The 17,951-nt window shown below is 31.9% G+C and overlaps 1 protein-coding gene across 12 annotated transcripts in view; it reads left to right on the forward strand.

The window, feature by feature from the left end:
* The window catches only part of NEDD4L (NEDD4 like E3 ubiquitin protein ligase), a 453,149-nt gene that overhangs the window by 363,150 nt on the left and 72,048 nt on the right, over positions 1-17,951 (forward strand). For 7 of the 12 annotated variants that reach the window (XM_074279441.1, XM_074279437.1, XM_074279443.1 and 4 more), the window contains 4 exons: positions 697-829; positions 1,953-2,129; positions 7,317-7,391; positions 9,652-9,711. In XM_074279441.1, coding sequence (XP_074135542.1) covers positions 697-829; positions 1,953-2,129; positions 7,317-7,391; positions 9,652-9,711 — 445 coding nt within the window. The remainder of the gene's footprint in view (positions 1-696; positions 830-1,952; positions 2,130-7,316; positions 7,392-9,651; positions 9,712-17,951) is intronic. The other 5 variants (XM_074279438.1, XM_074279447.1, XM_074279448.1 and 2 more) reach the window with 3 other exon arrangements.

Here is a 17,951-nt window from a genome sequence, read left to right on the forward strand (position 1 = left end):
TAATTTAAGTTAAAGGTTTTCAAGAATAAATGGACTGCCGCTAATATACTGGCTTTTGTAACTCTGGGCAAGTTATTTAATGTTTGAGGATCTCCATGAGATTATTTTGTTAGAAACTATTTATTTACAGAAAGCTCTATAGAATCATGAGTCCATACTTCCCTTCCTTCTTCCCCCCAAAGATCAAACAAGCCTTCAGATTGGCAAATAAGACCACCTATTTTTAGTTTGGGAACTAAGAAAGTTTTCATCATATGTCAACATCTCACAACATGTTCTTCAAAATAACTTTTCCTGTAAAGTAACTTAATTTCTCTAAAAGATTTATATGTTATCCAAATTCTTGCCATATTTTCCAGGAATATTTTGTACAATAAGTTTGATTTAAAAGAAAAAAGGTATTAGTAATACCTTTAAAAAGGTATTAAAAGCCTGAAACTTCATTACCCTCTGTGTTTGATGCATTTGTTTGAGAAAATGCACACAATTTTCAGATCAATTATGTTTTGTTTCTTTAAAGCCAAATGGATAAAATTATGTATTAATTATGTATAAATGAATTCAGATTTACCTTTAAAAGGTTATCATGATGCTTTATATATGTTAGTCTCATAATATATGTTTTATTGATGAAGATTCTGTTAATCCTTATTCTTTTCACCGCTTGTCTTTTCTCCTTGTTTCCATAATTCCCAGTGATGTGTCCTCGGAATCAGATAACAACATCAGACAGATAAATCAAGAGGCAGCACATAGACGTTTCCGCTCCCGGCGACATATTAGTGAAGATTTAGAACCTGAACCTGCAGAAGGTGGAGATGTCTCTGAAGTATGTAGTACCATTCCTGACATCTGTCATCAACTTTGTGTATTTCACTTTTGGTGTCTTAAGGGTGGTTTTATGTTTTACACGTTTTCAGTAAATTTTGTTTGTAAATCCAAGATGATATCCTCATAGCCAGCTGATCACTTGTGTGGTTATTAATGTTAGTAATCCAGAATTACACACTCTTATGACCTATGTCTGACATATGTGTCTTGGTGCAGTGTTTTAAAAAAGGGAACAAATTTCTATGACATTCATACCAAAAATGCAAAAATGTAGAGATAATTTCAGTTTTGGTGGTGGTGTTTTTTTTTTTCCTTTCTTAAAGGCCAGGACAATTTATCTCTTTTTAGTCAGATTAAATTAGAAACATACTTTTCAGTTTGAGGAGTTTGGAGTTTGAAACTTGGAGTGGAATGGAGACATAGATTTCTTATTCAGCTGTTTGCAATATCTTGGGAAATCTTTGTTGACAATAAATAGAGTTGTTGGGTATTATTTATATAACATTACAGTTTGTCTTAATGTTATCTGCACCTGGAACAGTTAATTAAAGTTAGTGACTATAAATATATGATACATTTCCGCCAGGATCCTCTATTCTTAATTATTAACTATATACATTTTAGGCAGCCACATCATTTTTAGGCATTTGCTGCTTCAGAAGATATTTTAACAAATAAAAGGGAAAAACATAAAGAACAGAAAAGCCAGTACTTTATTGATAAACTTAATGAGATATGTTCTTATTTACCCTATTAATGCTTCTATACATACCAATATTGCAAAAGGCAGAACTGCTAACTTTTTCTAAATATTTATGAAAAAAGTTATCTTTCTGAGCCATTGACTTGATCTCTATAAATTTGGAAATGAAAAAATTCTTTAACAATTTTTTGCCAACTGCCTATTGAGTTTTTATTCAAATGATAAAATCATTCCTCTATTACTTTACTTATTAAATGGATTCTATGCTAAAGATTGTCCACCTCAGGACTAGTATTATTATGGTTAATTCAGTAAATCATCTTATACTAAAGACCTCTTAAAATTTAAATCAATGGGGAAGTAACACAAACCAAAATCCCATCTTTAGCATTTACAATAATTTCTCATTTCTTATAAGCCTTGGGAAACCATTTCAGAGGAAGTGAATATAACCGGAGACTCTCTTAGTCTGGTCTTTCCACCACCTCCTGCTTCTCCAGTATCTCGGACCAGTCCTCAAGAACTGTCAGAGGAATTGAACAGAAGACTTCAGATCACTCCGGATTCCAATGGGGAACAATTCAGTTCTTTGATTGTAAGCAGTAGTATTTATAGAAACAGAGATGGAACAAATTTTTATTTTTGCAGTTGGTTATTTTGCCTTAAAATTGTATATGTGTGAATATTTTAGACTTTACCAATTAAATAATAACTAGATTTCCATATCACTGGCATTAATCTGTTATTTATCCAAGTTAACCTTACCTCACAAGAGTTAGGAGCAAACTTAAATTCTTTCACTCTTAAATAAGTTACTGTTTCTTTCCTTCCCTCCCATATTAGATCTTACTACTAATGTAATTTGCTTACTACTTGATTTATTGTCACTGTTAGGAATTCTTTCCTCTTGTCCTGAATTCCTTAAGCTTCAGTAGTAATGAGATAGATAGGAGACCAGATTGTGACTTTGGAAATCTGTGCCTAAGTTTCTAAGTAACTTAGAAACATTCCATGCAGCTGTACTGTGCTGTGTGTTAGATAGACAGAAATAATGTAATTTGACTACTTCACCTCTAATGAATAGTGCAAATTTGCATTGCATTTTCATACTGGTGTGATTGGTCATTTGAGCTCTGGACACTCCTGACTTTCTGGGAGCCCGAGATATCCTATCTGGGTGTAGATCTTAAGACAGAGAAATTGTTTCTCTATCAGGAGAACATAAGGAGAAATTCAGGTTTGGGGTGGAGGAGAAACCAAGCCAGTCTTCAGAGGTCAGATGTACATTTACATGTGAAGTGACCAGTGCTGTCCAAGGAGAGGTAGAAATCCTTCCCACTTTAGGAGCATAGGTAATCCTAGGGAAACTTGCTCAGTATGCACAATTCTTTAGAATTATTTTTAAGCATTTGATTTTTAGAATCTTGGATTTAGAGTTAAAAGTGACTTTTGAGTCCATCTAGTATAATTATCTAATTTTGCATATGAGAAAACTCCAACCCACAGAGATTCGACGATTTACCTTAAATCATACAGATTTCAAGTGGTAGAAGTGAGCTTTATGGCCAGCCAAATGCCTTTACCCCCCTCTGCCTCTTTAATGTCCGATATAATTTCTCATGATTAACATAAATCATTAATGCTTTTTATCTCTATTTTATCTGTTCTATGAATAAGATACCCACAAATTAGTCAAGAGTATTTACTATATATAAGTGTGAGGAAATGGAGCATTTGTTTTTTAGCCAGATAGTTATTTAAAAAAAAAAAAATATCAGAGCCACACTTACTACAAAGCACAGAATCCCCATCCAAATAGCTCAAAATATTAGGAGATGGCCCATAGGCATTTAACTCTTGGGACTATGACCAGCTTTGCTTTTTCTTTTTTAATTGAGTATATCCCATTTCTATGTAGAAGGCAGAAAAATTATGAGTCTAGAGGTACTGTCTCCAGTGCTACCTTTGATTTCAATTCAGCAAACATTTGAATACTTATGGTTTCTATAAGATACTATTCTGGGTAATAATAGAAACAGAAAAATGAATAGAACACTCCCTTTCTTCAAGGCTTTCACATTCAAGTGGGAGAATAGATAAATGGCTTCTAAAGAAATATAATTGGGAAAACAATAGAAACTGCTATGACAGAGACCTCAAAGGAAGGAAGAAGTTTTAGTGGCAAGGTGGGATCTTGGGATACCTTTTATCCCAAGGATATTATGGGGATCAAGTGAGATAATAATTGTAAAGCATCTACCACAGTACCTGACACACAGTAAGCACTACAAAAAATGTTAGTTATTATTGCACTAATTATTTGCAAAAGGTTGTTGGGGTTTGGAGGATCAAGAAGCATTACAGAGGACAAACATACTGCAAAAATATCGAAGCCATAAAGCTACAAATGAGCACATGGGTGGAGACTAAGAGCATAGGATGTCTTTGGGAACAGTAGATTCTCTAGCTTGACTATTCTTTAGGGAATGCCAAAAGGAAAAATGTGAGATACAACTGGAAATGTTAGATTGAAACCAGATTTTGAAGAGTATTAAATTCTAAGTAAAGAATCCCAGAATGTATGTTTGTTGGCACTTAACAATTTAATTTCTTGGTTGGTGAAATATAATCAGTGTCTCTGATGGTGAAATATCATGATTAGAACTTTTAAGAAGATTAACTTAGAAGTAGTATTAGAAAGATGGATTGGAAAGAGGAGAAACAAGTGCTATGGAAACCACTTAGAAGATTATTATAATCCAGGCAAGAGATAATGAATGGAGAGGTTTGAATTGGGGTGGGACCAGTAGGGATTGAGTAAATTGAATAAATCCAAAGGATGTCAAAGAATTAGAACTGATTGGACTTGGAAATTCATTGAATTTGAAGAAAAAAGTCAAAGGAGTATCCTGATAGTTGACATCTGCTGTCTGGAAGAGATGACAGTGCCATTAATTGAAACAGAGAAGTCACAAGTAGGAAAAGGCTTTAGAGCGACTTGAGTGCCATTTTAAACATGATAAATTTGTAATGTCATTAGGTTATCCATGTTTAGTAAGCTGTTGATAATATGAATCTAGAACTCAAAAAAAAGTTTAGTGCTGTAAATGATTGATTAAGAATCATGCACATAAAGTAATAATGGGATTTAATCATGGGAAGATAGAGGGGAGGTTACCCAGGCTAAAGAGAGAAAAGTGACTTTTCTTTCCCCCAAATTTAAATTCATCGGGGACATGTTTTCTAGGACCCTACTAACAGCATTTTGGCAGCAGAAGATACAGGATTTGCAAAGTCCATGAATTTTAAGTGTTGCTTGTCATACAGAGAAGAAGCAGAAGAGTAGAGAAATCATAATATGGGGTCCCTAATTATGTAATTTTACAAAATATTCAGAAAATTCTATAATAAGCAACTACTTACCTTTAAAAATGAGAACAAGTGTGGTCCCAGTGCAAGGTAATAGAGAATGAAGATGTAATATTGCAAACCATTGCAGGATGTGGTACTTGAAAAATGATTATTTTAGCCAAGGAATCCATTATCAAAATAATAGCTACTTTAAAAGTGTAGGAGGGCTGTATAAAAAGTATGTACAATATGATACTCATAAATAAAAGCTTTAAGATAAATATTTTAAAAAATTGTTTGTTTAAAAAATCTTGCCCCCACAAATAAATTAGTTATAATTATTCTATTTCATCTTGAAATTATGATTGTTTTTATAAAAAAGAAATTGAGATAGAAACATGCAAATTAAAATTTAGTGCAACAGGAAGAAAGAGATAGTGCATATCTTAAAATATAGAAGGAATTGAATACTGTTGTTATGGAAACAAATTAAGTGATAAAGCCATACATTAGAATCTCAAAAACATAGAAATGTCCAATCTTCTACAAAAAACCTACAACAATTAAATACTTTTATTGTACCTAATGTAAAAACACAATGTTAATTTTAGGTAATTAAAATAGCAGTCCTTACTAATTGTAATTTTTAAAATTGCATTTACTTATGTAATAAAATATTGTTTAGATTTAGGTCTGCTATGTTGCTATTTTAAAGTAATCTCTTACTATATGATAAAATCATTTTCTTAAAAGGAACTTCTAGGAAAAAGAACATGGAGACACACCTTTTCTAGCTTGCCTACAACTCTAATACCATTTTATTTCAATCAATGTTCCAGGGATATTGAAATGCCATTTAGTCAGTAAATAACATCCTGATGCGTCTGTATGAAAAATTTGTCTTCACAACTATGTAGACATTAATAATTATAGAAGTTTTTAAGAAATTTAAATGTTTTCTAGATCTCAATTACAAATATGTCCATTTTTACCAAGGCAGTTATTTCCATATAAAAGGAATGAACAAAATCAAGATGATAGTTAAGTAAGACGTGGGTAGTGGACATGCATCATTACTTTTAAAAAGTATGACTTCATTAGTACGAGTACTTCTTCCAATAAAGTCATAAGCCCTCCTTCATAGTTTCATGAGTATATTATGACTAGTGAAATTCATCCCATTATGTTAAATCTCCTAGTAGTGAATCCATCTGGAGTTAACAAGTTTGAACCTTGGATGAAAGAATGCAATTACAGCTGTTTTCAAATACTTATAGCTTGGTAGAATTTAGCAGATTTCACTTTCTATTGGTCTTGTATATGATGAGGAAATAAATAAGTAAGAGTAAGAATTAAACAGAGGGAAATCAAAATAAATATATGATATACACACATAAACAAAATCAGTATGACTGAGTGAATAGACCGCTAGATTTTGAATAAGGAAGTCTTGGGGTCAGATTCTACTTTTGACAGTAATTAGTGAGTACTCACTAGGACTTACCTCCTAATTTATAGTCAGACTGAGATCTTTATTGTTGGAAGATGCTCCTACATCATACTACTTGCCACTATTTATGTAGTCATTTATTGAAACCTATATTCAATGAATACAAGAGAGTCATGTATTCATTGACCATGTGAATTTGATCAATATTTCTTTTGCCATTTTAAATGATCTTACCTTGTGGAGAGTATATTGCATGGCAAATTTTCAAGCATCGGCAACATTTTTCATATCATTCTGAGTTTTTTTCCTTTCTTTTTTTTCTTTTTTCTTTCTTATTTTGCAGAGGTTTATTGAGTTTTCCTCAGAGGCTAGGATTAAGAATTCTTGACTTGTGAGATTTAAGACAGTTATATGTGTCCCTTTTCACAAATACTAAAATTAATTCTTTGTTTTGTCCAGTGCTTTATGTATTGTAGGCATTCATTTAATGTTAATCATCATTATACATCACTGTTTTCTTTCTCATTTTCTTTATCTTTCCTTTCCCTTTATTGTTTATATCTGCCCTGAAGAGTTTGCATACAAGAATAGTGTACTGCTTGCTTTTCAAGTTAGTTTTAAATATTGGATTGAAATGTAAATATGACCTATTTATTGTTGTTTTATTTCTTGGATTCCTTTTACTACTTTATTGTAGTGAATTCTAACTAGGGCCTAACCATGAAACCATCTGCATTAAAATATTGAGAAAAAAAAAAAAAAAGTAAAGTCATTTGTTTACGTATATTTCTAGAAAAGATGGTGGCTTTTTCTTGACTGCCCTCCATGTTATAGTAATAGCAGAAAAGTACTGTAAAGAAAAAAACCATTTTGCTTTCAGTGAATGGATTGAATGATTTTTTTAAATGATCAATTTTTTAATTTAATTTTTAAAAAATTCATTTGCTTGATAGCTTATTATTTATTTTTTTATTCTTCTAGCAAAGAGAACCTTCTTCAAGACTGAGGTCCTGCAGCGTGACAGATGCAGTTGCTGAACAATCTCATCTACCACCGGTAAACTTAAGCAAAATTTTAGTTGTTAGATGATAGATTAACTTATTTGAAATTCTCCCTTATATCTGAAAAGCAGTTTTCCCTGGGCAGATAGATATTCTTGACCTTTTGTGGATATCCACATTTTTAAAAAGGAAAAGAAAAATTCATAGCCTCATCTGTCAACAAAATATGGAAGCCTGCTTTTTTTTTTTTTTTTTTTTTTTTTTTTTACTACAGTCGTATGTGAAGGGAATATATCAGTTCCCCACTCTGCCTCTCTGCCTTAAAATTACCTCATCACCTCAAAGGTGAAGCATTTGGAATAAATGATCTCAACAACTAAAAGTCCCATGATCCTCTCAGCCCAATTTAATATCGATTCTTATGTGTTGCTGGCAATGCACATTAATAATTTTTCTTAATTAAAAGTTAGATTTTAAAAATATATATGGAAGAGGAGATATGCTCATGTAGACATATTCTGAACAGAAATTGTTATATACAACATGCCATATTCCCTTTCCAAAAAATTATATCCATTTTCTGTTTGTTTTTGTTTTTGTTGTTTTGTCATTTTTTTATTATTTCAAATTGTTTTACTCAGGAAAAACTTTTTAAGGTCTATAATAACACTTTCTTTCATGGTTAATAGTGAGCTTGACTGTCTGTCTCTCATTGTTCAGTAATGTCCATGAACCATCTAAGGCAGCTATCCTGAACCAAAGTGACACTAATTTAACATTTGACCCATTTTTGACAAATTTAACTAAGTAAATTTTTTGCTTTTGTAATCCCTGTACCTAGCACCAGTGTCTTCATGTATTTGATATTTTAAAAAGTTGTTTTGAATATGTTTGAAGTAGAATTAGCAATATTTTGTGTGTGTGTGTGTGTGTGTGTGTGTGTTTAAACACACACACACATATATATGTACATATTTATATATTTGAATTACTGTGGAGAGGTATTTTGGGTAAGCATGAAAATAATAGGGTGCATGCAGATTTCCTCAGGTGAAGTTAAAGTTTAGCCTATTTAATTTGTTATTTGGCCCTAAAATAGTTTGCTTTTCATACCTAATAATCAAAGAGAAACACTATAATTTTTTGATTGTGTTAAACTTGAATGAGTTCTAATATAGAAATATGAGCAATTATATTTTCTGAATCTATAAAGGATGTCTTTCATTGGCATGCATTTTTATGGAACTCATTAGAATTGTTTTTAAAGCAATCCATTCATCAGAATTACAAATAATTGGCATTCATTCTTTATATCTCATAACTGGTGATCTTCACTCTTCATAAAAAATTATTAACCTATTCCTAACTGACCTATAATTTATACTATACAATTAAACTTGTTTTGTTCACTGTATGTTTATTCTTGGGTCAGTTTTAAGTGATTTTTGAGCTATAAGAGACAGACACACAAACACTGACATAGACATACACACACAAACTCTCTCTCTCTCTCTCTCTCTCTCTCTCTCTCTCTGGATCTCTAGTGATCCAGTGAAATGAATGGCCATAATAACAGATTAACTAGTGGTGGATGTTATATGGTGGTGGATAATGAAACTGGTAAGAATACAGGACAGCCAAATGTCTTTCTGGGATGATTTAGATATAGGCCGGCTTTGATGAACTTTGATTAACTCTTGGGGTTCTTTCCAACCTAATAATCCTTTAATTCTCTTTAATAAATTAATGACACTTCTTTTTCTGTTGTAAGATCAAAATATATTTTATTTTTGAAAGGGTTCACTTCCTGGAAATTGCTGTTTGGAGATTTCAAATATACCCTTACACTTGATATTTTTCTCTGCTTTTTCAAGCTTTGTACTCACTAATCATCAATGGCCAAATACTGATAATGTCATGGCAAAGAATTTACTAATTCTTTCTGATGGGGACTAAGAACATCCAAGAAGAATAATTCTTTGGTGGTAGTTGTTTGTTTAAAAAGAAAAATGAAATAACTCCCATTCTGATCAAATTGTCAGTTGGAAATTTATTCATTAACATAAAAACACTATCTGCTTAGTTCTATTTTGCTTTTGGTCATTTAATGAAGGAAAAATTCACATTCGTCTTTCTCCAATAGTTATCAGTGATTGCTAGTTTGATTTTGCTTCTGGAAAGGATTGATTTAACACAATTTTAATCTCAGGGTGTAATTATCTCAATGGCCCACACATAGCTGTGATTCCTGATTCATGGGATATGAGAATCCCCTATCTGAACATTTTTAACTGACCTAAACTATGATTTAACAGCAGAGTGCCCCAACTAGGAGAGCCCGTTCATCAACTGTCACTGGTGGTGAAGAACCAACGGTAATGCTATTCTTTATCAGACACTAGCTAAGTCTATTTGGGTTGGATTAAATGTCTTATATGAGGGTTGATTTACTTTTTTTTGCCTTTTTAAGCAACATTGATTTCAGTATGTTCTTAAAATGTATATGATACTTATTTTTGATCCTTTGATTGAATAAATCTATTCCAATTTTAGCAAAATGTAAGGTACTATAATAGTAGGAATTGTTTATTACCTTTCCATACAACTACTCTGTTTTAAAAAATGACCACTTACTATATCTTTATCTAATATGTTTGTTGTTGTTTTTAGATGGTTTTTCTTTTTTCTAATGTATCTAAATTACTATGTGTACTTAAATCAATATTTGTTGATTTGACACTTCATCAACTGAACTATAAATCAGAACTTACATGGGAAACTCTTATCTATATAAGTTTCTCTCTGCATATTTTTGGGTTCAAATCCTTTTATACCTCCAATATCTTTAGAAAACCTTTTTTTCTAACATAAATTTGTATTTGAGAAATTATCTGTGGGATGTCAGTGATTTGAAAAGCAATCAAGTTGAAATGTTAATATTTAAACCACAATTTGGAAGAAAAAAATTGTCAATGAATCGAAAAAATTTATGGGAGGCAGAGAAATCATCAGTATAAAGACAACTTGCTGCTTCTTAGTAGTTCTGTTGTTTCTTCTTATAATTGATTCTGGTTTTCCTGTTGTGAATCTTGCCCAGTTTACATGTATCTTGGGATGAGTAGAGCTATGTAATTGATATTGACTTTAGATTGCATTTTAAAATAACTTTAATGAAAATTAGCATCAGTCAGCAAGCTTTACTTCTTACCTAACTTTGGAAATCCCTTGTCATTGTTTCAATATTGCTACCATACTGGGTTGAATGAAACAATAAATATATGTGAAGAATTAGAGTGCAAAGTTTAAGTGGCAACACTTGACAGGCTAATCAAGGCAATGAAGTATCACGTGGATAGTTACGTAGGAATTACACCTCACATGCATTCTTGATTTAACCCATGTCTTGGTATTAGGTCCTCGTAAGGAAAAGGATGAAAGCTGTGCATGCACCACTGTTTATATAAAGAAATATGCAATAGAGTGATCCAAGAGATTTTTAAAAAGCAAATAATGTTTGTACCCACATGCCACTTGAATTATTTTTTCTTGCCCATGAATAGTTTAGTTTCCGTTTGCCCAGAACACAAATATAACAAATATATTGCATTTGTTATGAACTTAAATGACAAGCTCATAGGAGACAGGCTATAAATTATTTTTTTAATATCCATACATGTTTTAACCTATAGTTCATATATTCACACTATAGTGTTCTTTTTTTCACTTATTCCATTTGTCAGTGTGGTCCACATACTTGTCATTTTTAATTGCTAAATAGATTTCCATAATGTATTTATTGTACCATAGTCTGCATGGATATCACTATTATAGAGGATTCAGATTGTTTCTGGGGTTTTTTTTTTAAATGCTATTTTTAAAAGATGCTTTCCCCCTATTTAAATACACTTATAAGGCTGCCATATCTGTGTTTTAACCAGAATGTAGCAATTATTCATGTCCAAAACAAAAATAATACATAAGATTCTCTAGTGCCTCACTTTCCTCACAGTGGACTCCCTAAGTATTTGTTGTTGCTTTTATAATAGCTTTGTCACTAGCAGATACCATTAGATTAGGAAAAAGCTTGCTGATGTCCTTTTCTTGGAAGTGGAAAAAAGCTCCTCACCCACAGTCCTAAAACCTATTGTGTAGTGGAGAAAGTATTTGTTTTGGAGTCTGAAAACATCTAACTTTGAGCTTTGGTTAAATTTCTTTACCTCTTTCAGTTTCAGTTTTCCCATCTGTGAAATGGACTAAATAATAATAATAATCACAGTATCATTGCATTATAGTTATCATATGACATGATATATAGTTCATTATCATAAATCACTTTATTAACAAAAGTTTCTATTTCACTTAAGGACTTCCTTTTAGAGCATCAGATCTGTTTTCTCCCCCTTTTAATTATTTTCTCTTTTTAAGATTCAGTATTCATTAATATCTATTCAAAATAAAGATATCTAAAGGAACCCTCATTCCTTCATAGCTATAGGGTTTTTGATTTGTAGACACACAATATTTAGTAATTCAATTTATAATCATAGGACCTTTCTGTGATATAATGGAAATGATTATTTTAAACATATTCTCTTATGTTTATAAAGTACTTTGTGATCTTTCATTATGCTTATGGTCAATTATATTATGTGTGGGCACTGTGGATGTAAAAGGAGGTAAAAGATAGATAGTCCCTGCCCTCAAGAATTCACATTGTAATGGCAGAGAAAATAAGATTTCCACTTTGGGCTGGAAAAAAAGTAAATATATTTATCAAACTCCTTTTATGTGCCAAGCCTTATATTATGTGGTTTACAAATATCTCATTCGATTCTCAAAACAGCCATTGGAAGTAAGTGGTCTTATTTGCATTTTACAGTTGAGGAAACTGAGATAGACAGAGATTAAGTGACTTGCCCAGAGTACACAGCAAGGAAATTATCTGTAGCTATATTTGAGCTTAGTTCTTTCTCACTTCAGGCTCAGCATTCTATCCACTGTATCGCCTAGCTTATGGATCCAAACTCACTGCAATTCTGAGAAGTAGGGATTGAAGGCAATACTTACCCCATATTTTTATTTGTTTTGTTCAGATCAACTAATTGAATTTTTTTTTCTTTTTTTTATTTAACATTTTCCCCAGTTCCATTTAAAACATTTTTTTTTACATTTGGAGTGTTATATTCTCTCACTTATCTTTATTCCCATCCCCCATTAAGATACCACATGTGAAATTATACTAAACATTTCCATAAAAGTCTATTTTGACAGAAACCATAAATCTTCTACCTCTAAAAAATACTCAGAGGGGACAGCTAGGTGGTGCAGTAGATAGAGCACCAGCCCTGAAGTCAGGAGGACTAGAGTTCAAATTTGACCTCAGACACTTAACATTTCCTGGGCAAGTCACTTAACCCCAATTGCCTCAGCAAAAGAAAAAAAATTACTCAAAAATAAAGTTAGAGACAGAGACAGAGAAAATTCTTCAATCTGTATTCAGACACAATCAGTTTCTTCTCTGAGTATGAATAGGATTTATCATCTTAAGTCCTTCATATTTGGTTCATTGTGCTACTGAGAATAGCAAATTCATTTACAGTTGGTAATCCCAGAACATTGCCATTACTTTATATACACTACATTTCAGTTGCTTGAGTTCATGGAGGACTCTCCAGGGTTTTTTTCTGAGAGCATTCTGTTCATCATTTCCCCTAGTATAATGATTTTCCATGACAAACACATACCACAATTTATCCATTCTTCAGTTGATGGGGATTCCCTCCATTTCCATTTTTTTTTTTGTCAGCTAATTGAATTTCAAAGAAATTTATGTCATTTGACCCTGGTTGCACAGTTAAATTGGGGAAGTTGAGTGCAGATCTTTAGTCTTTTGACTTCTTGCCTAGAGAGGTGGCCTGTCACTGTGTATAGAATACTGTATTTGAAGTCAGGAAGACTTCAGGCCAAATTTTACTCTAGGCATTGGCTCAAAACAGACTCAAAAGAATAAGCAATCTTTCTCAGCCTCTGTAGTTTTATGTAAAATAGGAATATTAATAGCATCTTTTTATCATGATTGTTGTGAGAAGCAAAAGAGAAAATATTTGTAAAGTATGTTACCAACCTTAATGTGCTATATAAATTAACATTCCTATTATTATTACACCATGGAGAGTAATATTATTATACCATGGCACTATATGAGAGAAAGATATTTTATCCTGCTGTGCATGTGTAAGATTTTGGAATTGGCTCAGATGAAAAAAAATATAACAGTTTACTGGCATTTGAGATAATTTTGAAATTTTTCTGACGTGGTCAAATAGGGAACCCCATACTTTTAAATTTTAAAGGATCTTAAAGATAACCTCACTTATTACAAATGAAGAAATTCAAAGAGATTCAAAGAGATGACACTGACTTGCTTAAGAACATGCTAGAAGAACATGATTTAAATTATGGGACAGTATTCATACTCTTTCAGCATCTTTTCCATTCCATTATATTCTTTTGGGGGGAATATTGTGATTTTTATTGTTTCAGATCATAATAGATTTTTTTTTCATTTTATCTAAATTCAACTGTTATGTAATTGTAATTGATGGAAATGTGGCATCATCAAGCACAATAATAAAGTATTCAGCTTGAGAGATGGAAAAGTGAAATTACTAGATTTTATAATAGAACCTTTTAGCAGTTGTGAACTTCCTTCTCAAGAAGGTTATTTTGGGGGGCATGAGGAGGAAGTATCTTATGAACAACAGAAGGATGAAACTTTAGTAATGATTTTGTTAAATTATCTCAACTGTATTTGCACTTATTTTAGCTTTTCCTGGCTTTGTTTAAAGCCTGAATCACGTATTCTTATTGAGTACCTTGGGAGGAGGGTATCACATGACTTTGTGTCCTGGGTTGGTATCATAGCCTAACCTGTTTTTAAAGATAGTCAATTATTTCAGGAACATTATTGGATTTAAAGGAGTTACATATTTTCCCCTATTAGTCTGATTTTAAAAAATATTAAACATGTATAATCTATATTACATTGTTTGCTATCTTGGACAGGGTTAAGGTAAGGGAGGGAGAAAAAATTGGAATACAAAATATTACAAAAATGAATGTTCAAAATTGTCTTTAAATGTATTTGGAAAAATAAAATACTATTGAGAAAAAATAAGTTAAAGAAGTTAGACTTTTCAGTTTTATTTCACATCATTTAGGAAAGAGAATTGAGAATTTTATTAAAGGTTAGTGTTTCCAACCATCTTTGGATTTTAATGCATTTTAAAACACTATATAAATATGAGTTATTTATTATTCTCCTATACATATAGGGAGAAAGTTCTCAAGTAAGATTGTTCTGTTGATTAGTCTTATGGGGCAGTTAAATGGCACAGTGTTTAGAGCATTGCTTTTGAAGTCAGGCAGGAGGAACCGAGTTTAAATATGACCTTAGACATTTAACACTTACTATGTGACCCTGACCTGGGCAAGTCATTTAACCCCAATTCCTTATTCCTGAAAAGTTGTTTAAAAAAATATAGTCTCATACCTAGAATAAGATATCCCTTTTTTAAAAAAAAATTTTTAAATTTCTCCTGTATACTTTTTTCCTTTTTTCCCTACTTAATATTTTTTCTAATTACATGTAAAGATAGTTTCAAAAGTCACTTTTATAGATTCTTGATGAACAAGGCAACCTTAATTCACTTCTAGTTCTAATAGAGGTAGTTAGTGTCATAAAAATGGTAGTTGCCTGGAATCTTAGAATCTGGAGTTTTGAGTCTGGACTCTGAGATGTATTAAACATGTGACTGTGGGCAAATTATTTCATCTCCTCATCTCTAAATTGGAGGTGTGTATAATCACAGTACTTAACCTTATTGGGTTGTAGTTCCCAAAATGCTCTGTCAAAACCTTTTGAACTCTTCATAATTTTTTTTTTTTTACACCACTATTGTTAGAGCTACCCAAGCTATTCGAGTTATTTAACTTTTGTGCAAGTTCATTTCTTTGACAAACTCCTCATAAATTTCACTAATCATTGAATGGATCCTTTATGACCATAAGGAAATCATTTCACTTCTTAAAATTTCTTAATCTATAAAATGAGTTGGAGTGTATGTGTGGTGGATTCAATACCATACACTGTCTCTAAATGTGTCATTTTATGATCACATATTCTTTGCCAGGCTACCAAAAGGACTAAAAAAACTCCCTCACAACTTAGAAAAAGTTTTGTGGTATATCACATTACTTGTCCTTTTTAATACAGTGCTATAAAGAAAAAGATACCTAAATAGCACATAATTTTATTGGTGTGACTCAGCCAGTTTTTTTATTTATTCCATTTATCTATAAACATTTCCAGTGTGATCGATGCAGCAGGTTAAGACTCTGCAACCTGTATGTTCTATGCACTTAGTTAAGTCAGAATACAGTTAAGTCAAATTTATATACCCATTAAAAACAGTAGAACTGTCATAATTTACAAGAATTGGATGTACTGCTCTCCCTCATTATGTGTATTCTCCCTTTAAAAAAAATAAAAATAAGAACTTTCAAGATGAAAATTTTCTGTTGGTCATAGGAATTCTTCTTTTGGATTGAATCCCTTTTTGTCCCAACAGTTTCTGTCAGGACTAGAGAACAAAGCCGTGAATTTTTTACTTAATGTTTTTCAACAGGTGACAGAGAATGGAGTTTATACGGATACTCTTCATTTTCATTACAATGTCATAGCTCTTATTACTGTCAAAACAGTTTTCACTGGGTCTATCCATGGAATGTTATAAAACAGATATGATCAAGGCTTAGTAAATATAACTGTTATCTAGTCTATTTACTTTGAAAATATAAAATAAAAAATCTTGCCATGTGTTAGTTGTCCCATGAAACAAATTAATTCCCATCTGGAACATACTATGTAGTACATGAGGTGAAATCCTTGACCTCTTGTAAAATGTTGCCTAAGTTATATGGCAGAACCCCCTTTTAATAGGATGCTATTTCCAGCAAGTACACTGTGGTCACCTACCCACATGACACCAGCTTTCTGTATGCTGTTTTGCCAAGGCTTTTAGATGCTAAACTTAATATCAGAGCAAAAGAGATTAGAGTCATCAAAGAGAAAGAACTTGGATTACAAATTTTTTTTTTCTTTTAAAATTAACAAGCATTTATTTTTCTTCTTCCTTTATCTACCATACCCATTAAAAAAAAAAACAAAAAAAAAACCAAATATGCATGTAGTCACACCAAACATTCCCATAATGACCTTGTCCAAAAGTTTACATCTCATCTGTATCATAAGCCCTTTCTGTCATAAATCAAGTAGCATGCTTCATTATTGGCCCTCTAGAATCTTGATCATCAGAATTCTTAAACCTTTTCAACTTGTGTGTCTTTGCAATATTGTTTTTCCTATTGTGCTCTTGGTTCTGCTTACTTCACTCTGCATCAATTCATATAGGTCTTCTTGGATACAAATATGTTTTCATCTTTAGTGGAATAAATGGCATAATAGCATTTATTCAAGTAAATGGTAGTCCAAGAAGAATCCCTAATGAGGGAAGATAATAGTGAAAGAAGATCAATATCCTCTTTTTCAGCTTTATTTGCAAAATAACAAAGGTGTCATTTGCTTCTGAACATTGCAAAGATTTTTATATACTTGTTTTTAAATAACACAGAATGTACCCTGTCCTACTAGACTGGAGCATTGAAGCAACTTATATAGCATACATTCCTCAAATCTAGAACCTTGGATTTAAGAGATATTCCTTTTCAGTCTTTCTGAGATCAGAATCTCTTCTTACACTGCTCAATCTCAAGTTGTGGCAGCATCAGACCTTGAGAAATCTGAATCATAGCAGAAAAGCCTTTTTCTGCTCTTAATTTTCTACTCTTGATTATATATTTGTCAGAATGTATGTAATCTTGAGAAAGAGCTTTAACATAGAGTTAGTGTGGAGGGGCTAATGAAGGACAAACACAGTAATATGTTGTTGGTGGAGTTCATCTGGATTAGTCTAACCATTCTGGAAGGAAGTTGGAATTAACAATAAATGACTCAGAGATTCCATGGCCAGGCATATATGTCCCAAGGAGGTAAAAGACAGAAGTAAAAGACTTATAAATGCCAAAATGTTTATAATGGCACTTTCAATAACATCAAATAATTTTTAAAATAAGCTCCCCTTTTGGTAAATTCATACTGTCTTTTCTATAAAGGGTTCTGTATATTAGGAGACTTAGAAGTAGAATTTAGTTAATTTGAGAAGAAGGACTAAGGGAGCATCTTTATTTCAGCTATTTACAAAAAATATATTCCATAAAGAGGAATTAGTCAGATACTAAGGCACTGCTTTAATGAAAGATGATATTTGAATTTTATTAGATTCTTTTAAAAAATTGCTTATGACCTCAATATACTTTTATGAGTAAGTAATCTTTTATTTTTATCATTTTCAGAGCAATGGTTCTCCAGATTCAATAGACTTTAGAGCCTACAAACTGTGCTCATTTTTGTACTTTGTTCCTAAAATTACATCATCTAGTCATACTGCACACCTAAGATATTGAGTGACTGGAAGTTTTATGTTTTGAAAATAGT

The sequence above is a fragment of the Sminthopsis crassicaudata genome, chromosome 1, assembly GCF_048593235.1.
Source record: "Sminthopsis crassicaudata isolate SCR6 chromosome 1, ASM4859323v1, whole genome shotgun sequence".
NCBI classification, from domain to species: domain Eukaryota; kingdom Metazoa; phylum Chordata; class Mammalia; order Dasyuromorphia; family Dasyuridae; genus Sminthopsis; species Sminthopsis crassicaudata.